The sequence below is a fragment of the Panthera pardus genome, unplaced genomic scaffold, assembly GCF_024362965.1.
Source record: "Panthera pardus isolate Hobbes unplaced genomic scaffold, ASM2436296v1 HiC_scaffold_11, whole genome shotgun sequence".
NCBI lineage: Eukaryota > Metazoa > Chordata > Mammalia > Carnivora > Felidae > Panthera > Panthera pardus.
The window spans coordinates 98,065,527-98,087,137 of NW_026526666.1; the positions used below are offsets into that span (position 1 = coordinate 98,065,527).

Below are 21,611 nucleotides of genomic sequence, written 5' to 3' on the forward strand. Positions count from 1 at the left end.
CAAGACATTAATTTAACAAAGCCTAAAGTTAATCCAGTGTTTACTCTCCTTCCAGACAGAAAAGGTCTTTATTACACTTTGTCCCTGGTGAGCTCCTCCTGAAATATACCAGCATTTTTCTGAACACTAAGCCACATGTTTACTGTTTCCTTTGTGAATGGCAGATCTTCCTCATGGAAAAATGTCCTTCTTCTACAAGAAGATTCTTTATACGTTTCTGTATCAAAGGTCTGTTTGTGATAAACCCTATTGTCATTTCTCTGAATAGGCCTTTATTTTTCTCGTTCCTGAAAGATAACTCCTAGTCCACAATTTCAGGTTTATGTTATTTTTCACATCACTTTGAACATATCGTTCCCTGTCTTCTGACTCCTTTTGATGCTGTTGAGACATCAATTGCCAGTGTAATTGTCATTTCTTTTAGGACAACATCGTTTCTACCTGGTTGCTTTTGGGATTTTTGTTTTTTAATTAAAAATATTTTAGGGGCACCTGGGTGGCTCAGTCAGTTAAGCATCCGACTTCGGCTCAGATCATGATCTCACGGTCTGTGACTTTGAGCCCCGCGCTGGGCTCTGCGCTGACAGCTTGGAGCCCGGAGCCTGCTTATGATTCTGCATCGCCCTCTCTCTCTGCCCCTCCCCTGCTCTCTCTCTCTCTCTCAAAAATAAATAAACATTAAAAAAATTGTCTTAATGTTTATTTTTGAGAGAGAGAAAGAGAGAGGACGTGCACAGGCAGGGGAGGGGCAGAGAGAGAGAGGGAGACACAGAATCTGAAGCTGGCTCCAGGCTCTGTGCTGCCAGCACAGAGCCCAATGTGGGGCTCGAACTCATGAGCTGTGAGATCATGACCTGAGCCGAAGTCGGACGCTCAACCGACTGAGTCACCCAGGTGCCCTGATAATGTTTTATAATAACGGGTTGGCTCTGTCCATAGTCGCTAGACTAATAGGTATGAACGTAAGCCCTCAACTACCTGAAGAACTGGACCCACAGAGGTCTGCTGTTGCCAGAGGAAAACCTCTGTGTTCCTTCCTGACGATTTTTTCAAAACTTGTAGAAAGCACTCAATAAATGTTTAGAGGACTAATAATGAATCAATAAAGGAATGGGCGGTCAGACAGACTGGTGATGGGACTCACGACATGCTACCCCCAGAATACGGCATCTTGGATATCGTGGACATCTTGGCATCATGGACATCTTAACCTGAGCGTTTGAAAAAATGGCAGAAGCAGGAAAGTCACTCTGACCCCTCCCCCTGTCGTTTCCTGAAACTGGTCCCAAATCTACTACGTGAAAGTTACCCTTCCTGAACCAGGAGGAAAGAGGACATTCTTATCACCGGAGACAGGGAACGTATGGCCAAGAAATCTGTAGAAACCAACCTTTGTTAAACGGACCCTTATATCCCTAGACACTTCTTCACCGCTCACTACCCCAGCCCACACCCCTTTGTCCTGTAGGTTCTTCACACATTTTTAAAAAATGTTTATTTATTTTTGACAGCGAGCAAGCGAGCGGGGGTGCAGAGGGAAGGGGCAGAAAGACAGGGAGACAGAGGATCCAAAGCAGTCTCTGTGCCAGAGACCTCCGCCCCTGACGTGGGGCTCGAACTCTGAACCTCGAGATCATGACCTGAGCCGAGGTAAGACGCTCAACCGACTGAGCCACCCAGGCGCCCCGCTCACACATTTGTTTCTTTGTGTGAAAGGTAGAAACGCTTCCTGCTGTTGTCACTTCAGGCCTTCCTTCTCTTGTGAAGGTTCTCGTAGACGTGTAAACGTCCCATAAAACGTACACGATTTCCCGGGTAATTTTGTCAGTTCACTTTTCAGACCCAGCCAGTGACCCTAAAAGGGTTGAGGAAAACTCTTTCCTTACCTCACTCCCTCCCTCTCTCTGAATAATTAAACGTGGCAACACAGGTAATGAGAAACACTGACGTGACACATTTTCAGACCTTACTAATCCCTGAGTCAGGCACTATTATTATCCAACTTTTCAGATGAGGAAACTGAGTCACGGTGAGGTTAGGACACTGTCCTGTCTCTTATACAGCCAGTCACAGGGTGCAGTAGGGATTTGACCAAGCCTTGCTGGCTCTAGAGCTGTTTTGGAGGGAGGCTGGTAGAGTTGGAACTTCCAGGCTGTTCTGGAGACTCGTTCCCCCGGGCCCAAAGCAAGGGCCCCGCATGTATGGCTGGCTCTGGTCTAGTTTGGGCCAATAGAAGACCTCGATCTCTCCCAGGAGGAGGAGGGCTCGTCTCTGGCTCCCTCATCTGGAAGGCTCAGCGTTGTGTAAGCAAGAAATACAGGATTTGGGAACCAGACCAGTGGCTTCAGCCCTCCTTAGCCAGAGACCAGAGGCAGGAGGAAATCTGCTTCCTGGGGCGGGCAGTTTCCAAAACATACCCCTGAGCTGCCCTGTGGGGAAAGGCAGTCTCTTGCATGCTGTCTTTTTTATTTTAATTTTTTTTAATGTTTATTTTACTTTGAGAGAGAGAGAGAGAGAGCAGGGGAGGGTTGGAGAGAGAGGGAGACAGAATCGGAAGCAGGCTCCAGGCTCCGAGCTGTCAGCACAGAGCTCGACACGGGGCTCGAACCCACCAACCGCGAGATCCTGACCTGAGCGGAAGTCAGACGCTTTACGGACTGAACCCCGCCCCGGGCACCCCTTCCATGGGGTCTTTCAACCCCACATGCCTGGTAACAGGGGCCTTGAGGCTGGAACACTTCCTTACCAAGAGATAAAGAGCCCACCCCACACAGCCCGTGCTGACCTTGTCACCTCGAGCGGGAATATCTTTCCCGGTTTCAGGCCCAAGGTGAGCTCTTTTGTTCTGCTTACGGGTGCGTGTCATAGGGCAGCCGGCCAAGCCCCACTGCTAGATCTGTCCTCTCCCTCTCCTCCCTCTCGGGGAGGGGAGCGTCCTGCCACTGTGGCAGGAAGGCGGGGAGAGCGAGCCACTGGCCCCGTGCCAGTTACTGGGAGAGGCCTGCTGGCCACGGGGGACTGCTGCCAACCGCCAAAATTCATCTTGCTGCCTCCTCAGCGTGAGCAAAGCATGATTCATCCAGTGCTGGACTGCATCCCTTTCCCGGGTGCCTCTGGCCACAGGGTGCAGCGGGCAGAGCTGTCTGATGTCCTTCCTGGAACTGATACCCGGTGCGTGGTGTTCTGCTCAATGTGGCCACTTGTCCCCACCCCCACCTCCCAGCCCAAGCCACCAACATTGTCCTTTCAGAGCGTCAGATTGTGTCCCATTCTGTGCAAAGCCCTCCAGTGGCCCCCATCTCACTCAGAAAGAGCCCAAGTCTGGGGCGCCCGGGTGGCTCAGTCAGTTAAGCGTCCGACTTCGGCTCAGGTCAGATCTCGTGGTTTGTGGGTTCGAGCCCCTCATCGGGCGCTGCGCTGACAGCTCAGAGCCTGGTGCCTCCTGCGGATTCTGTCTCCCTCTCTCCCTGCCCCTCCCCCACTTTCTCTCTCTCTCTCTCTCAAAAATAAACATTAGAAAAAAAAAGGCGCCAAAGTCCTCGAAATGACCTACTAACCCTTTGCCAGCTGGTCCCTGCTGCCTTTCTGACCTCATTCCTCCATCCCTCCCTTGGTTCCAGCCGATCGGCCTCCTGGCCCTCCTGGCCATGCCCGGTAACAGGCTGGACAGGAACACAGCCGCTCAGGCCATCCTATGAGCTGTTCCCCTGCCTGCAACCTCACGCCAGGTGCAATCCCCTGACACTTGGGGCTTTTTTTTTTTGGTCTGATTCTGGTAGCCCAGCATCTAGAAGCCTCCCAGTTCCCATAGGCTCTTGGCTGCTTGTTGAATGGATGTTACAAAATCAGTTTTGAGACATGCTGCATGGAAAGGGGGCACCCTGCCGGTGGCCCTCGCTCTCTCTGGGCCTCTGATGGCACTCTTCTTGCAGGACAGTCCTCCGGCTCCTGGGGCCACTTGGTCTGCATGGTCAGGGCGCCAGAATAGCCTGGAAGTTTAAGTCACGGTCCCCCGCCCCCGGAGCAGCCCTTGGCCAGTGACCGGAAAGCCCAGCTCCCTTGCTTTGTACTGAGTCACACGCTGCATTCAGGGTCTGCTTCTGGGGATGCCCACCTAGGATAGGAACCTTCCTCTGCCCCCCATAAAGATCCGGTCAGACTTGAGGGATCTCTGGCTATACTATCCCCTCTGCTTGACACAGGCTCTCTTAGCTGTCCCCCCCCCCCCACCCCCCTCACCTTTTCATTCCCTTTGGAAATCTGACATATTCACAACATACACACGGGAGCATGTGCCCACTGGAGGCCTCCCATGTGCCAGGAACTGGTAGAAACCAGAGAATTGGAACTTGGGTTTTAGTCCCATTCCTCGAAGGCCACACCCCTCCCCAACCCAAGGCCGCCTCAACCATGACCTTGAGGGGTGTTTCCTTCCAGTCCACTCTTCAATATTTCACCACACGTACCCTCATGAACGACATACAGGATTGCTTGGAGGTTTTTAAAGTCATGCTAACACTCTCATATTGCACACGCCATTCTGCAACCTGTTTTGCTCACAACAGGGGGACCGATGTCCATAAGAAATAGGTCTGGGGCGCCTGGGTGGCTCAGTTGGTTGAGCATCCGACTCTCGATTTTGGCTCAGGTCATGATCTTGCAGTTTGTGAGATCGAGATCCACGATGGGCTCTGCACTACCAGCGAGGAGCCTGCTTGGGATTCCCTCTCTCTCTCTCTCTCTCTCTCTCTGCTCCTCCCCTGCTTGCACTCTCGCTCTCTCTCATAAAATAAACTTTAAAAGAAAAAAAGAGATTGGTCTGGTTTATTCATTTGAACTGCTGAACCATAGCCACAGGATGAATACAGCACGGATTATCTATCCGTCCCCTTCTGATGGTGAAGCTAGTTCCAGGTTTCTTACAGCTGCAGCCACTCACCAACCCTTGGGCCAGAGCACAGGTTCGGTCCCAGAGGTTCCTTTCGGAGCTCCTGCCTCCTGACAGCGGACTCCTAATGTCTATTCCCTGAGAGCAGGCACCAGGGTTCAGCCCTGCAGCCCCAGGCACTTGCCGCAGCAGGCACTAAGCCCCTTAGGACAGATGGACACAGGAGGATGGTGGGGTTGTGCACTAGGCTTTGATCTCTTTGTGCCGGGGACAATCCAGGACGGCCTGGGGAAGTCCAGGCACATGAGGCCCGGAGATCAACACTCAGTCCAGTGGGAGTGGAGCGGGACCCTGGCCACGGGACGCTTGGGGCTTCTGGACAGGTGTTGGTCCTGCTCAGCCCTCACACCAAGACACAGGGTCTGCCAGGGAGATGTCACCCTTTGCCTACTGACCCCACGTCATCACAGGCTCAAGGAGCAACCCACCAATGCTGTTACTTCGGGAACTTTCCAAGGGCCAGGCACTGCACTCTTTGTGTGTGGCATCACCCTCCGGGCGGGCATTAGCCCTTTTCCAGAAGACACTGAGGTCAGAGATGTTAAGTTGCTCAAAGGCACATAGCCAGGAAGTGGCAGAGAGGGATTCAAACCAATACCCAAGTCATCTGATTCAGAGACACACATGCCCGTCTGCCACACCAAAGAGGGCCCTCCTCTGCCCAGGCCCCGGCGAGGGCAAAGCTGGGTGCACGGCAGGCCCAGCTGGTCGTGAGCCCAGGCTTCCTCCCGCCACGACAGAACTGGCAACTAAGCCCAGTTTCCCTGGGGACTCAAAGGAGAAATCTCAGGAATGACAGGTCCCGGACCCAGCCCGGCTGGGAGATTAAACGTGGCTCAAAACACACCCAGCTACAGATTCCCCAAGCTTTTAATGCCGTGGCTCTGGGAAGGGCAGCTGGAGGCTGCAGAGGGTCTCAGGTGCTGCCGACACCCCTCCGTCTCCGGCCCCAAGGTCCCCAAGCACCGAGCGACCAGGCAGCGAGAAGCCCAGGGACCTCACTGCCACGCTGCACTGCTCCTGGGACTGAGGGCTGAGTACCACTTAAAGCTCTCAGAGCTTCTGCGGGTGGGGTCAACAAACTGTGGGCAAGGCCTGGCCCAGGCGGAGCTCGGCCTGGGGCTGCACGGGCGGGTGAGGAGAGACCAGGTTCCCAGCCTCACTGGCACGGGCCAGTGAGCTACCCTGAAGGGAGAGGAGGTCTCAGGGAGTCTGGGACAGGTATGCATGGGGCTCCTGGCCACTCGGGGCACCTGATTCAGGCAACCCCTGAGATGAGGAACAGGAGAACACAGTCCAAGGTGGGCGGGGCGGGGGGGGCATCTAGAACACCATCCGAGGCGCAAGGAAGGTGGTGCAGCCTGAGCCGCCTCCACGGTCTGTCATACTGGCCCCAGGCTGGGGCCCGGCAAAGCAGCCTGGCTTCAGTACCCTTGCGGGGCGTGACCCCTGCTCTCCGAGCCTCCGAAAGGGTCCGCGGGTGCCTCTGATGAGTCAATCGTCTGGTAGTCGCTGCGCTCCTGTGACGGTCCGAGGAAACCTAGGGGTGGGGGGACATGGGGGTAGGGGAGAAAAAAATGAAGGGTGAGGACTCGCGATGTTCTACCCACCCACCCCCACCAGGAGGGCCCTGGGACAGGGATGGCGAGAGCACCGCCCCCAAGCTACTGGCATATGTGCAGCCAATCTTCCCATATCCCTACAGAGCAGGCGTCTTGTTGCCCCCGCTTTACAGACGGGAAAACTGAGGGTCAAAGAGGTGGACTGACTTGCCTGCGAGCAGGGAGCTTGAAGCTGGGGACACTAAGAGTCAAGCCAAGGCAGCACGAGTGCTCTCGGCCACCACGCTTGGCCCTGCACAGTGCACGCTTAGCAACTCGAGGAGAGGGTGCCCAGCCCTGGGCCCACAGGCTCCTCTCCGAGGCACAATGGACACCGTGTTACTGCGTCCAGAAGGCCCAGAGCTGGCACAGCCGCAGAGCCCAGAGCGCTGGGCTGGGGGTGCCAGGTAGGTGAGAGGGTTCGAGGTGCCCATGCCCTCCCTCCCATCCCTGCCCTGCACATCTGTCCCGTGATCCGGAGCAGGTCCCAAGGGCTAAGGGCGCCAGCTCCTTCATGTGTCCAACGGGAGGAACGTTACTGGCTCCCCCAACCCCCCGGCAGTGCTGAGGTCAGCCAGGGGGAGGCCACAGGCCACCCCTGCCCTGGCCCGGCTGCTCCCCTGGGCAGGTCATGGGCCCCTCTGGGCCTCTCTTCTCCAGACGGAACCGGGCAAGACTGCCCCCCAGCCTCCCCCTACTTGTCTGAGATGAGATGTCAGAGAGAACAGGAGAACGGCCTGGCCACCATGAGAGGGGTATAGCTCAAAGCCGGTGTTGGAGGGGTAGCGGTGGGCCGGGGCGGGGTGACACAGATGTCAGCAGGGAGAGCACCCGGGGCTCAGCCGAGGCTCCCGTGGCCCATGCCATGCCAGCACCTTCTTCCTTGGCCACCCAGACCCCACATGGCAGGAGGGGAGGCTCCAGGCTGCTACCGCCCAGAGCTGCCTCGGAACTGGGGCACACCGAGCTGTATCCGTGCTCGGGCTAATAGGGGGGGTCCGGTCGCCACCCCCAACTCTGCCCACGGCCTGATGCCAGGGAAAGCTCCCAGCAGGCTGGATTGGGAGCACAGGGCTGGTGCAGCAGAAGCCGGAGCTTGTACGCCTCCTGGCCTGGGGTTCAGCATCCACACCACACTCCTCCCTGCACCTTGAGCCTTTGTCCCCAGGGCAAGGACGGCCCACTCGGGCAGGGGCTGTGGGCCAGGCTAGACAGAGTCAGGGGAGACGAGGAAGGCGCTGCCAGCACCTGGGCCGGGGACAGGACAGTCAGGGAGCCGGCCGCAGGTGGTGGCCTCACCAATATGGAGCAGGAGCTCACCCCCGCGCTCCCGGTACATGTGGTAGACGAAGCAGCAGGACAAGGGCTTGAGGAGTAGGCTGAGGATGGCCATGCCGGCACCAAAGCGCTCCGTGTCCGAGAAGCCGGTCCGCTGGTAGAAGATGCTGATGTGGACGATGTCCAGGAAGATGGTGGCCGCCAAGCCACCCAGAAACTGCAAGACAGGCCAGGCGCAGGGCCCGTGGTGACCATGTGTCACCAGGGCTTAAGAGCGTGCCGGCGCCCTATCATGCCCTCATGCCCCCGCCCCCCACCCCTCCCATATACCAGACCGGAAGCTCTGTCTGTGCCCTCCTGTGTCCTCAGGCTTTGCTGCAAAACACATCAGCAAGCAGGCAGGACCCTGTGGATGAGGCGCCTGCCCGAGGACTGTAGCGCCGAGTACGGGGACGTGGGGATGCGGGGACCCGGTCCGGACCTAGCCTGTGGCTCCACCAGAGCCCCACCCCCCACCACTGCCCCTGTTGCCCTTGAGGCCATGATGGGGCACGAGACTTAGCTCCAGAACCTCCAAGACAGAGGTCCCTTGGAGTTCACCCAATCTGTCTCCAGCACCAGGGAAGCCCTTCCTCGGTCATCCTGACGGGCCGGTGCTGGAGCGCCCACCGCCCACCGGGTGTCCATGACAGAGCTCAGCAGGGCTGTGTCCACTCTGACCTCGTAAGTACAGGAGCTCCCTCTTCGTGGGTCTCCAGCCACATCCCTCCCCACCAGAACCTAGAGGCGGGTTACAGGAAAGGGGTCCAGTGCCATCGAGGAGCGGCCACTCTGGGGCGCCTGGGGGGACCCCACCCGTGCCACTCTCTCGGGGAAGGCCCTGAGCAGACTCGGGGCGCTCTGAGCCCGGCAGGCCGAGAAGCAGGCCAGGCTAGTGAAGACACACGTGGGCTGGTAGCCTGGGTGGGCTTATTCACAAGGCTTTAGAGAATGGAAAACGGGGGCACGAAGAGGAGAGAGGATCCGGATGGGTGAGGGGGAGACCGGGGGGGGGCCGCGACCACCCTGAAGCCAGTCCTCTCGCTGCGTCCCCCGCCTCACCAGGCTTATGGCGTCGATGGAGTCCCTCTGAGCAACGGCCCACACGCCCAAGGCCAGGATGGTGAAGTTTGCCCAGGGATAGGGGCCCTCGAACGCTATGCAGCCCCTGTGGGAAGAGGCACCGGAGTCACATGAGGTGACCGCCCCCCAGGTGCCCGCCCCCTCCAGCTCCCGGGCCTCAGGGCCCTCTGACGTGCCATCTGCCCGGCTCCAGGGCACCTCCCCTGCCCTGGAAATGTCAGCAAGCAAATCCCCTTGGCGTCACTTCCCAAAGGGACCCCGAATCCGGCCATATCCCTCCAGCTCCAAAACACCATCCTCCCCTGGATACATCCACGGACTGATCTCTGTGGCCTCTGCCCACCGGTCTCTCACTTCCATTCCTGCCCTTCCAGGGGCGATGATGTCGCTTTCCTGCTAAGAATTCTCCAGTAGTTTCCCATCCCACTTGCAGTGAAATACAGACCCTTCCCGTGGCCTAAGGAGCCCTGTGGGATCCGGCCCGTGACACAGACTCTCTTACGGCCCAGCCACTGCCCGTGCTGTGTCCTCTACCCTGAACACTTGGCCCTGTTGTGTTACTTTAGTCTCAGCCCAAACGTTACCTCTGAGACTCTTTCCCCGACCACCTAGTTTTAAGTACCACCTTGTCACTTTCTAACACAACACCCGCCCGTATCTTCTGTTCTGGGGGATCGTTACCAACTCCCGACGGATGTGTTTACGACCTGTCAACCCAATGACGCTATTAGCACAGAGGCCCTGCTAGCGACTAGCACAGTTCTAGATGCTTTAAAGGAACTCATCTATGTGCACTTATGTTCGCAACTCTAGAAAGGGAGCACAAATTACCGGCCTCGCTTTTAAACATGAGGAAAGTGAGGCACAGAGAGATCAGGTAACGTGCCCAGGGCCACTCGGCTTCTAAGTGGGGGAGCTGGGATTTGAACTCCAACAGCCTTAGCCCTTTTCCAGAAGACACTGGAAGACACCGCCATTGACGCAGGCGGTGTACCTTGAAGTCTGCAAAACGCACACAGAGGCTCACCTGTTTCCAGTCCTGGTTTGGCAGAGAAATCTCCCCAGCAGCTCAACCGTCTATTTCATTAGGCGGCAATAATGAAAATCAGCCCTGCAATCCTCGAGCCTCCCTTTGTGGCCCCAGGGAGTGTGGGATGAGCACTGCCACGCCTCTCCCCCACAGCTCCTGAGGGATGCGCCATCCATATACCCATCTGACAGATGGAAACCAAGGCCCCAAGCGGTGGGTGGGCCACTTGCCTAAGGCAACCCGGCTGGACCCTGGCTGGGCCAGGACCTGCCCGGGTCCATCTAATCCTGAATCTGCCATCTCTGGGCAGGAGTGTGATGGAAGAGTAAGGGTCTGTCCCCAAGCAAGTGACCACCCTGCGTCTCTCAGCTCATACAATATCTACTTGCTGAGCCACTGAGCTAAGCCACAGAAGGCGCTCAGCCCAGCGGCCGGCCCCGAGACACCCTCAATAAATGTTAGCGGTTATGACAGTTTCTAAAGCTATGCTTTCACCTTCCAGCGACCTTACAAGGTAAGGAGGGGTATCGGTAATACCGTCATTGTGCAGGTGAGAAAATGACTCAGGGGGTCTAAGTTTCCTCTGGAAACTGCCTGCCCCTCGTACATTCTTGGGACGTGGGGAGCTTGCTGAGGACGTTCTTGGCGGAGGTGCTATTTGGCTTTGGAACTGGCCAGGAGACCCGCGGACAAGACCCAAGCGACACACGGACAAGACCCTGGCGATATGTGCACCCAGATCCCGGGAGACAGGTGGACACAGAGCCGGGACACCTGTGGAGTCACTCACCAGGTCGTCAGCAGCCAGTGAACCAGGAGGATCGTCTGCGGCACAGAATAGGGGAGAGGGAAAGAAAAGATCTATGAATGTGACCACCAGATGGCGGGGGGGGGGGGGGGGCCGGGGGGCGCGGCGGAGCTTTTGCAGCCAGAAAACACAGGACGCAAGCCCCTGTCTAGCACCTAAGAGGGCTTCGCAAATACAGGAGGGGAAGAGCAGGGGGAGGGGTGGGGGTGGGGAGGCAGGCCTTGAGGGTCTCGGCAAGGAACGTGGATTTCATCCTCAGTGCATGGAGGGGACGCCACCAAAGGCTTTTCTGCAACGAAGTAACATGGTATGGTTTAAGAAAAAAAAAAAAAAATCCCTCTGGCTTCTTTTCTAAATGTCTACACTATTCCACCCCTCTTATCGCCCCAGATGTCCTTAAAATCACAGCCCCCATTACTGGAACTGGTCTCTCCTCCTGGTAATCAAAAGGGCCCTGCTTGGAAAGCAGACGGAGGAGGGAGCAGATGCTATGGGGAGGGCAGGGCGGCTGTGAGTTGGCGTTTCCGAAGGAGGGCACTCGGTGTTAAGGGGTAAGCGGGGACCTGCCAGGCAAAGGGGAGGAGAGAAAGGTGTTCTGAGCTGGCGCGTGACAACAGGAACGGGGAGGCAGGAAGGGGAAGAGGGAGTGGTGCTGAACCCATGGGGGGCCAGGAGCCCCAAGTCAGGAGCTTCAATGGGGTCCCAGTGGTGGATGGGGGACCCTGAAGGAGTTACTCAAGGGATTGTGGGGGTCAAGCTGGGAGGGGGGGAATGCCGAGAGCATGGGGAGGGGATAGCGTGCCCGCCGGCCCGGAGAGCGGAGAGCCAGGGCAGGCAGAGCACGGGTGTATAGTGAACGGCCCCGGCTTCTGGACTGGTGAAAGGGCAGAAGTGGGGGTTGCCACCTGCAAGAAAGAACCCTGGCTAGGGAGGGAGAAGCCCCTCGAGAGGAGTTACCACTTACTGTGCACATACTCTGTGCCAAAAGCCTTACACAACCTCTTTGGGGCCTCAGAACAGCCTCTGGAACAGTCATGAAGCTCATTCCCATTTTGGGGGGCCTGGCTAGCTCAGTTGGGGGAGCATTCAGCTCTCGATCTCTGGGTCATGAGTTCAAGCCCACGTTGCGTGGGTAGCGATTACTTCATAAAATTAAATAAAATAAAAGATCATTCCCATTTTACAGATGGGAAAACTAGTCTCCGAGGAATATCAAGTCGATCCAGATTCCATAGATGGCAAGTGGTAAAACCAGAGTTCAATTGTAAGTGTGCCTCCGGGGCACCCAACTTTGCAGCGGAGGCCCAGGCTTTCAGCGGAGCAAAGCCATTTGAACTTTCGACAAATGTGGACATTTTCTGCACATGGGGGAGGTGAAATCCAGAGCAGATGGCTGGGATGTTCCGCCCCAGTGCGAGTGAACCAAAAAAGCTTTGGTGCCATGGCCCAAAAGCTCAACAGACTAGGAGAATAGTTCTGTAAGGACTGATGCTCCTGACTTTATGGAGGTCCCAAGACTCTGAAAAAAACAAGTCTGTACAGTATGGGAGGCTGGCGCTAGAAGGAATCTTCGCGGGGCACCTGGCTGGCTCAGTCGTTAGAGCATCCGACTCTTGACCTCAGGGCTGGGAGTTTGAGCCCCACGTTGGGTGTAGAGATTACTTAAATAAATAAAACTTAAAAAAGAAAAAGGAATCTTCATGACTGGCTACCTTTGTTTACTACCGAGCGCTTCCTAAGTGTCAGACCCCCATACTAGGTACTTTCTATACACGGACGCACCTCATTCTTACAGTCCGTGGAGGTGCCATTTACAGTTGAGAAAACTGAGGCTCAGAGGTAAGTCAGTGGCAGAGCCACTCAACAGATTCAAATCTGACCATTAGCCCAGTGTTGTCTGACTGCCAGGCCTCTCTGGGCCTGGGCAGATGTGCTCTTCCCGTTACCAAGATGGGGAAACTGAGGCAGAGAAGTCTTAGTCTGCCACGGGGTTGTTAAAATGTTTTTTGCAATGTTGTTTATTTTTGAGACAGAGAGAGACAGAGCGTGAGCAGGGGAGGGGCAGAGAGAGAGAGAGGGAGACACAGAATCCGAAGCAGGCTCCGGGCTCTGAGCTGTCAGCACAGCGGGCACGCAGGGCTCGAACTCACAGGCCATGAGATCATGACCTGAGCTGAAGTCAACGCTTAACTGACTGAGCCACCCAGGCACCCTTTCCTTTTATTTATCTTTTTAATGTTTATTTATTTTGAGAGGGGGGAGGGACAGAGAGAGAGAGAATCCCAAGCAGGGTCCGTGCTGTCAGTGCAGAGCCTGACACGGGGCATAAAGTAGGGCAACATGAGAAAATAGAGGATCTCATGAACCATGAGGTCACGACCTGAGCTGAAATCCAGAGTCAGATGCTTAACTGACTGAGCTACGCGGGTACCCCTGCCATAGGTTGTTTTTTTTTGTTTTTTTGTTTTTTCCCAGAGGCTTAAGAGATGCGATCTCATGGTGCTCCTTTTCTCAGGCATTTATACTTTAACCCGGCATCCCTGGCACCTGCTAGGCACCCGCCCTGGGGACTCAACGGTGAGCAGAGGAGATGTGGTGCCCTGCGAGCCTTCCAGAACTTTTACATGGTGGAGGACACCTGCTGATCAGATCATCACCTTAGAAACGAAGGCTCCAGTGAGAACCTCTTCCAGAAGGAGGGTGATAGCAAAGGAACCAGAGACCCATTCTACAGCCGGGTGGGGTGGGGCCGTGGGGTGGTTCTGAGGGAGTGACTTTAAAACAAATATTTTATGTTTATTTAGTTTTAAGAGAGAGAGAGAGCACGAGCAGGGAAGGGGCAGAGTGAGAAGGGAGACACAGAATCCGAAACAGGCTCCAGGCCCCGAGGTGTCAGCCCAGAGCCGACACGGGGCTCGAACTCGCGAACTGCAAGATCATGACCTGAGCCAAAGTCGGAAGCTCAACCCACTGGGCCACCCGGGTGCCCCGGGAGTGACTTTTAAGCAGGGGATTAACTAGGGGCAAAGATCAAGGAAGAGCCTTTCAAGCAGAAGGGACGGAGCCTGCAAAGGCTCTGTGGCAGAAGGAAACATGGAACCTTCTGGAAACTGAAAAGAAGCCAATGCAGTCGGACCGAAGAGGAGAGCAGAGGACGGACAGGAAGCTGGGGGGTGGGCAGGGCTGGGCCTGGGAGGTGTGGGAAAGAATTCTGATCTTTATCTCAAGAGCTAACCACCACCACCCGGTCTGTCTTAACAGGAAACCCTACCCACAAGAGGGGAGAAGTCTTGCCTCGAAGGCCACAGCACGTGACCAGTCGTGAGAGTCCTGGTGTCCGGCTTTTGGACTAAGAGAAGACACTGAGAAAGACAGCACAGGGGAGGCGGCTCACATCACCACCTTCCTCCTGAAAATCAACACCTAAGCCTTCCGCACTGCTGGCTTCTATTCCAGGAACCGTCTTAATTTCCAAGTGCTCTGCTTCCTCCATTCAGACCATGCACACAACGGGCCCCGCAGAGCTCTGCCTGATTAAGGGGAGCTGGATGAGGAGCAGGCCCCCAGGGTGCCCGCCGATGCCCAGGCAAGCCTGTGGGGAAATCGCTCTGTGTCACCTGTGAGATAAAGATTTGTCCTGGAGCCGAAAAGACCTGTAAATGCAGCGAGCGCCTGCCTAACGTCCAAAACTATGCCATCTGTTTGGGGAAGAAAAGAGTGCAACCTGGAAATACTGAGGATCCTTGAAGACACAGGGTGTCCCCACCATGTGACAGACATCATTTTTGTTTTATAAATACTGAAGAAATTAAGCACCTTTTGATCATGTCTCTTAAGGCCCTGGGAAAAGGAACCCACAGAAGACTAAGCCTCAGTTTCCTCATCTTTGTAGTGAGAGGACACGCCCACCCAGGCCTAGAGTCCAGGAGAGCTCCAACCAGACACCGAGCCAAATGGGCCCTGCCCTTCCCAACACAGGAGGGAACAGTGACTCATCTCAGCACAGAGAACTGTCTGCCGGCTGTTGGGGAGGTTTCTGGGAACCAAGGGGACACCAGGGATTCTCAGGTACTGCCTGAGAGACTGGGGGATGGGGCGGGGTGGGGGGGGGGCGCTGGGCTCTGAGAACGTGCCTGGGCAGCCCTTCCTGGCTGGGCAAGAGGACAGAGACCTGAGCTCCTGGACTCTTCATACAGTGCTCGGCACAGGGGGCCTGCCTGGCTCTTCCCCAGGCAGCATCCAATGTGTCAGAAGACTGGGGAGGGGAGGGCCAATGGGCCATGGCAGCCAGGGGTCACAGGATGCTGGACTGGAGACCTGGGTTCTGATCCAGGGGCCATGTCCCTTTGTGTCTGTGCCCCAGGGTCCTTCTCTGTGAAATGGAGGCAATACCTATGTCCCCATATGTCCCAGCGGGGTGCCTCAACTGTAGAGAGACAGCGTCTGATAGTTACTGTACGTATCCAGTCATGCCAAGTACCCCCGTGAACAGGCATCTTGGAACAGCGTCAATAACACAATTCCTGTTACTGATGAGGACCTGTCTGCCATGTGTCTACACTGCCCTGAACACTTGGACCATGTCACCCTGCAACTGTATGGGGGAGAGAGTATGAAGGTTCTTTTACTTGTGAAGAAACGGAGGCAGTGAGAGATTAGGTCACTGGCCCAAACTGGAACACTTATAAACAAGAGAGCTCAGATGCAAATCTCCGAATCGGTCTGTCTGGTCTGAGTTTTTCTGCTAATAAAAATGTAATGCCCCAGGGCGCCTGGGTGGCTCAGTCAGTTAAGCGTCCGACCCTGGATTTCGGCTCAGGTCATGATCTCACGGTCCATGAGTTCGAGCCCCACGTTGGGCTCTGTGCTGACAGCTCAGAGCCTGGAACCTGCTTCAGATTCTGTGTCTCCCTCTCTCTCTGACCCTCCCCCATTCATGCTCTGTCTCTCTGTCTCAAAAATAAACATTAAAAAAAAATGTAATGCTCCACCAACTTCTGGACCACTGGATCCTTCTCTTAGCACCCTAGAAGGTAGCGTTTATTTTTATCCTCTTTTTACAGCGAGGAAACTGATACTCAGGTTAAGAAACCTGTTCAAGGTCACACAGCTAATAAGTAGCAAAGTCTATGCTACACGGTCGGGATCTGGAGGAGAAAGGCAAGGGTGGATGGAAATGAGGTTTAAGCAGAAGGGAAGGCTAAGGGGAACCCAAGTGGTCATGTGGACCATGACTTAGACCCCTTGTTTGCCACTAGAGGGCCCATGGACGAATGGGGTTGGGTGTGGGGGAGATTCCTAGACAGGTGGTAGACAGAGCTAAGGTCAATCTACAGATCAATGTCTGGAATATAGTTCTATGAGTCCTGTGTAAACATTCAGCAGCCTGTTACGTGAGGCAGTAAGACCGCCCAGGGCAGCTAAGGCTGAGGGACCCACGTCAGGAACGCCACAGCGGGGAGGCAGAGTCGGGCGGTGGTTAACTGCCTGGGCAATGAGGCCAAAGATTTGGATCTGATCCTGGCTCCATGATGTAGAAGCTGTGTGATCTCGGGCAAGTTACCGGATCTCCTGGAACTGCTGTTTGCTCATCTGTGAAGTAGGGACAATAACGCCCGGGTCATAGAGTTGTCATGTGGATCTAGCGGCACAGGGAGGTAGAGAGGTACGTGAAACACGCAACACAGTGCCTGCCAGGGAGGCAGCCCTCAGCACACGGCCATCCTCGTTACTCCCGTCAGGAAGTCGGCTTCCTAATTTTTAACCGAATGCTGCTATTCCCTGGCCCCTCCTCCCGAAGATCTTTTCTCACAAGACCTCATGGACTCAAGTCTACTCTGTTCTCAGCTTGTCACAATGTCATTTCTGCAGCCGAGGACTTGCCTCTCGGATGGGGCTCGGTTAGGGGCTGCCCTTTGGGTAAAAGGCCTGTGGCAGCTGTTTCTTTCACCTGTCACCACTGACCACTCTGGCTGGGCTGGGCACAAGCCGGCATCCAACCAGTTGCCAAGGAATGTATGAAATGAGGGGGTGCGGGGCCACAGGGGTGCGTTTTCCCGGCTCCCCGGGGGTCCTGATCTCAGAACATCCCACTTTGGTGCCTCCAGGGAAGGAGTCAACAGCCGCTCTCTATAGGGTGGCCGGATTTAACAACAACAAGACAGAACGCCCAGTGAACTCTGAAGTTTGGTTAATAAACAGTTTGTTAGTATGTCCCGAATATTGCCTAATACTTATGCCTAAAAGTAACTCGTTGTTGGTCTGAAATTCAAATTCAGCTGGATGTCCTGTATGCTACCTGGCAAACCTGTCCCCTCAGAGCCTCCTAGTACTTCCTTATCTCTGACTGGTAGCATCGGTGACCTTTGGAAACATGGGGTCTTGTTTCTGCCTAGGGAACAGCCAGCCATGTCACTCTGGGGCACCGAATACCAGGACATAACCTGTGGGTGCATTTGGCCTGTTAGGCACATGAAGTTGCTCAAAAACAAAGGAAGCCCCAAAGGGACTAAGGCTCCCCCAGTGGATGGAAACCATCAAGGCAGAAGTCAGTCCTAACTGGAGGCCAGGAAAGGACCTGGCTTTGAAGTCTGACCCCAGTTGGTCCAAAGCCTGACTCTGCCACTGAATCCCTGTGGGACCTCGGCAGGTGACTTATCGGACCTGAGCCGGAAGTTTGCTCCTCTGTAAAAAGGTGACAGTATTGGCTTTCTCAGAAGGTGGCTGCGATCGAAGGTGGCTGCGATCGAGTAAACAACCTGGCTCCTGGGAATGAGGAGGGTTCCCTGCCCTCTCCGTTCCCGCAGCTCTGCCCCTCACCTGATTCTCTCCTAGCGATTATTGTAGGCAAATCTGTCATCAGAGAAAAGGCAGCCGGCACTGACTCACAACTGCCCGGAACACAGGGGATGTTGACCCCAACAAACCGCAGCTGCCCTCCTGTAAACCTCTTAGGCTGGAAGCTTCAGGGAGGCAAATGGCATTAAGGAAAACCTGCCCATGTGGAGTCCGAACACGACCCCGTCTAACAATCCGCAGACGGATCACGTGTTGTCTTGTAGCCCTCTAGGCGTTAGATTCCTTTGGTGCTGGACGCCACGCGTGCTAAGTGCTTCGTCACTGGGGAGTAAGAGGCCATTCCTGGATATAGCCTCAAGGGGGAGGGCGCCCAGACCCAAAATGGCAGGTCTGGCCCAAGGCTCACACCTTGCTGCCCAGAGCTAAAGGTCCCAGCCCCTCGCTGGCAAACTCAGCCCAGAAGCGGAGGCCGCCGGCGGTGGGCGGGGAGAAAATGAAGAAGCCGCTGGCATCTTGAGGAGCTGAGGACACGCCACAGGAAATGAAGACACCCCAGAAAGGCTCTCAGCGTCCTCCTAAGTGTATACGGTGGGGGTTTTCTGCTTTTAAGTAACTTCTCTCGGAGTTCCCGTTTTCTTAAGAAACAGGGACGCTGCACTGATCAACTTTGGAAAAAGCACTCGTCTGGGAATTTCGGCTTTTCTTAACCCGATTAAGCCAACAAAGCCGCAGGGCGGTGCTGGGCGTGCAGGTGAAAGGTCTGCCCCCGTCTCTCTGGGAAAGGGCAGGTGTCCAGCCGCCGAGACCCCCGTCGTGCTCTCAGCGCCCGCCCCCAAGTCCGCCCCTCCCACCCTCTCCAGGGGGAATTCTGGGCTCCTGGGCCGAAGCGATCCTCCCGCCCCCGCCGCCTCCAGCTCCCTCGCGTCTTCCCTGCCGGCCCTTCCCTGGATCCCTTTCCTTTTCCGGTCTGCGCATCTCCTTCCCGGCTCGGCTCCACGCACTCTTTCTCTCTACTACCCCTCTTGTCCCAAGCTCTTGATCCCCTCACCTCTAAAATCCTTCTTGGAAAAAAAAAGCAAACGCCCGACACACTCTGGAGGGCCCGCCCCGCCCGCGCCCCTCCCTGCCCGTCGCCACCTTCAAGTTCACGGTAGGGAGCTCCATCCCGAGCTAGGCGGAGGGCACCTGCGCCGCGGCCGCGGGGGCTCCTGGGCTCCGAACTCCGGGCGCAAACTTGCCTTGCCCCGCCCCGCCCCGCTTCGGCCACTCCACCTCCAGAGCCGCTCCGGGCCACGTGAGGCGGGCCACGTGATCGCTGCCCCGTTGCTAGGAGACGGCGTCCGGCGGCGCCCGCCCTCCTCAGGGTTTCCAGCTCCGGCCGCCTCGGAGGCAGTTCCCGCAGGCGGTTGGAGAACGCTGGGGTTCGTGTCGCCAAGGGCGCAGTATCTCGCCTGGTTAGTAACCTGACAGGTGGATCGAGGGGACCACCTGCAGCTGAAGAATTGGGGGGAACGTCCAGGTGCCCACAGCTGGTGTCTGGTCTCGTCCCTGCGGGTACCCCCCTCCTTGCTTCCTGGCGTCAAAGTGGAGACACTGACAATACCTACCTCATAGGATCCTGGTGAGGTTAAATGAACTGATTCCTGTTGATAATGAAAAAATTATTCTGACACTTGCTGGACGGGTAAGGAAGACTGTTGCCGTAGGGGTATTGCAATGGGGAAGCCTGAGGAAGCTCACCTCCCAGGACAGCAAGGACAGGCGCAGAGGGAGGGTCAGTGGATGGAAAATACCAAGAACAGACATCAAGGGTAGGGAGATTCTTGCTAAACTGACCCAACAGGATTCTTGCTAAAGGCGGGCGAGGACACCAAAGGTGGGGGATAGGAAACTTGATCAGATATGGACGGTGATCAGATATCAAGGGTGGGGAGAGTCTCACTAAATTGATTTAGCAGGGTTCTTAGGGCTCTGCAGTCCCAGCAAGGATAGGCTGGATACAGAAGGCCAGGCCTAGTCTGGAAGAGGGCTCAGAGGAACCTAGCTAAAATTTGATCACGGATAGTGTCTTTGTGAAGGTAAAATGCCCAGAACAGTGCCTACCACTTAGTAAGTGAGCAATACACATGAGCTGTTGTTATTAGCGAAACAGAAGGTTATTATCACTATACTGGTTGGGCCCACTTGAGTCAGTATACCAAAAGCTAGCTGGAAAATCTAGCTGGAAAACCAGCAGAAAACCTACAGGACACAACTGTCTCCAGAAAGAAGAAGATTGGAGAGCAAAAGATTTTATCTAAACACTGTCTGCCCCTCAGCTGTAAATGGAAAGAATTGAGGAAGGAAAGGGCCATCTTACCTGGCACCCCTCTTAGACTGTTGACCACCCTCTCCCCAACCCAGACAGGAACATTAATTCTCCCTACCTCCATCCCCCTCCCCACCTCATCCTTCACCCGTAACCAGAGAAAATTTTCATTTGGAGAGCACCAGCTTCCATTAGAGTCACTTGGGGTAAGAGACCCCCTCGGATGCGTCTGAGTGCTTATTCTTGCTTTTAGGAGGGAGAAACCTCATGGGAGGCTACAAAACTACCTGGGATTGGCGGTGGGAGGTGAGGCGTGGGAGGGTCCTGAGATCAAATCAAGACACATCCTCTGGAAGCGGCTGGGTGGCTCAGTCAGTCGGTTAAGCGTTTTCGACTCAGGTCATAATCTCACGGTTCATGGGATCCAGCCCCAACTGGGACTTTGTGCTGCTTGGGATTCTCTCTCCCTCTCTCTCTCTGCCCCGCGCCTGCACACACGCACTCTTCCTCCAAATAAACAAACAAACCTTAAAAAAACAAAAACAAAAACAAGACACATACTCTCTCCGGACATGAAGGGAGACTTTTGCAAGACTCCAGGGCCTACTGGCCTAATTTAATGCCCTTTTGGAGATGCAGTCCTCCAGCCCAGGGGGCAGAGAAGCGCAAACTGGCCACCATGGTTGAGAGCTGGTAAACAGCTACACCTAGTTTGATTTTTTGTGATTTAGCACACAGCGGAACAGGTGTTTGAATCCCGGCTTTGCCACTTACTGTTTGAACTTGGGCAAGTTGCTTCACCTCTCTGTGCTTTAGTTTTTGCAAGTGTAAGAGGAAGATCGTAATGGTAACTTCCTCAAAGGGTTGTCAGTAATTAATACACAAAAAGCGTTTAGAATAGTGCCTGGCAGATAGTAAGCACTAAATCAGGATTGGCTGCTATTGTCATTAAGTATTAGTTATTGTTAATTATTGCTGTTGGATACCGAGAAGAGAGTAATTCCTCAATAAATGGTGGATATTATAACACTATATTATTATTTATCAATTTTTTTTTCTAAGAAAAAGTCCCCATCCGCCTGAGATCCTAGAGGTGTTTCATCCAAGCCTGTAGGGGTGTAATAAGACTGCAATCCCATTAGAAGGAGAAAATAAAAAACAACTCCTAGGATTAAGACTGACATTTATTAAGTACTTATTTTGTGGCCCACGGTGTGAAAAGCGTTCTGTAGTAAATGCTCACAATGACCCCATGGTGTAGGTGCTATCCTGATCCTTATTTACAGTAAGATGATGGAGGTTAAGAGAAGTTGGAAAGATTATCCAAATCACTGGTGGGTATGAAACTGGCCTGGGGACCGAGGAGGTCTGGCTCTGGGACCCTCCCTGACATTCAGCCCCTCGGTTCCACTGCCTCCATCTTGGGAGGGAAAATACAGCCCTGGCTGGGATGCAAAGGACGGAGGGAGGCGAGGAGGCAAGACAGATTGCGGATGAAGCACAAGGCTGGGTCTGTGGAAGGTCCTTGCCGCTCACACAGTGACACTGCATTCATCCCGACCAGCTGGGGCCAGAGGCATGGGGGAGGGGGCAGAAGACCCAGCTGGCTGGGGTTGGGGGTGGGGGGGGGTAGCTCATAGGAACAAAGGAAAGTGACTATTCTCAAAGGAGTCAGAGTTTCTGCCATGACCCAGTCCCGACTATGGAAGGACAAATGC

General features: G+C 55.1%; 1 protein-coding gene across 2 annotated transcripts; it reads right to left on the reverse strand.

The window, feature by feature from the left end:
• Window positions 1–4,806: 4,806 nt before the first annotated feature.
• Window positions 4,807–18,864, reverse strand: AGTRAP (angiotensin II receptor associated protein). Of its 2 annotated transcripts, none has more exons than XM_019461389.2 (5): window positions 18,723–18,864; window positions 10,770–10,804; window positions 8,929–9,034; window positions 7,870–8,044; window positions 4,807–6,488 (listed from the first exon to the last, which is right to left on the reverse strand). In XM_019461389.2, exons 1-5 carry the CDS (start codon window positions 18,747–18,749, stop codon window positions 6,373–6,375), a joined length of 459 nt encoding a protein of 152 aa, XP_019316934.1. In that variant the 5' UTR covers window positions 18,750–18,864; the 3' UTR covers window positions 4,807–6,372. The 2 variants fall into 2 exon arrangements, with proteins under 2 accessions (XP_019316934.1, XP_019316933.1); XM_019461388.2 differs by having other exon boundaries at window positions 7,849–8,044; window positions 18,723–18,862.
• Between the last annotated feature and the right edge of the window lie 2,747 nt (window positions 18,865–21,611).

Bases quoted from the DNA above. Each gene is read 5' to 3' on its own strand.
- AGTRAP (XM_019461388.2), bottom strand. From the start codon at position 18,749: ATGGAGCTCCCTACCGTGAACTTGAAG. The intron at 10,805-18,722 runs GTGGCGACGGGC...TCTGTGCCGCAG, and splicing joins TCCCTACCGTGAACTTGAAG to ACGATCCTCCTGGTTCACTG. The intron at 9,035-10,769 runs GTGAGTGACTCC...CTCTTCCCACAG, and splicing joins CACTGGCTGCTGACGACCTG to GGGCTGCATAGCGTTCGAGG.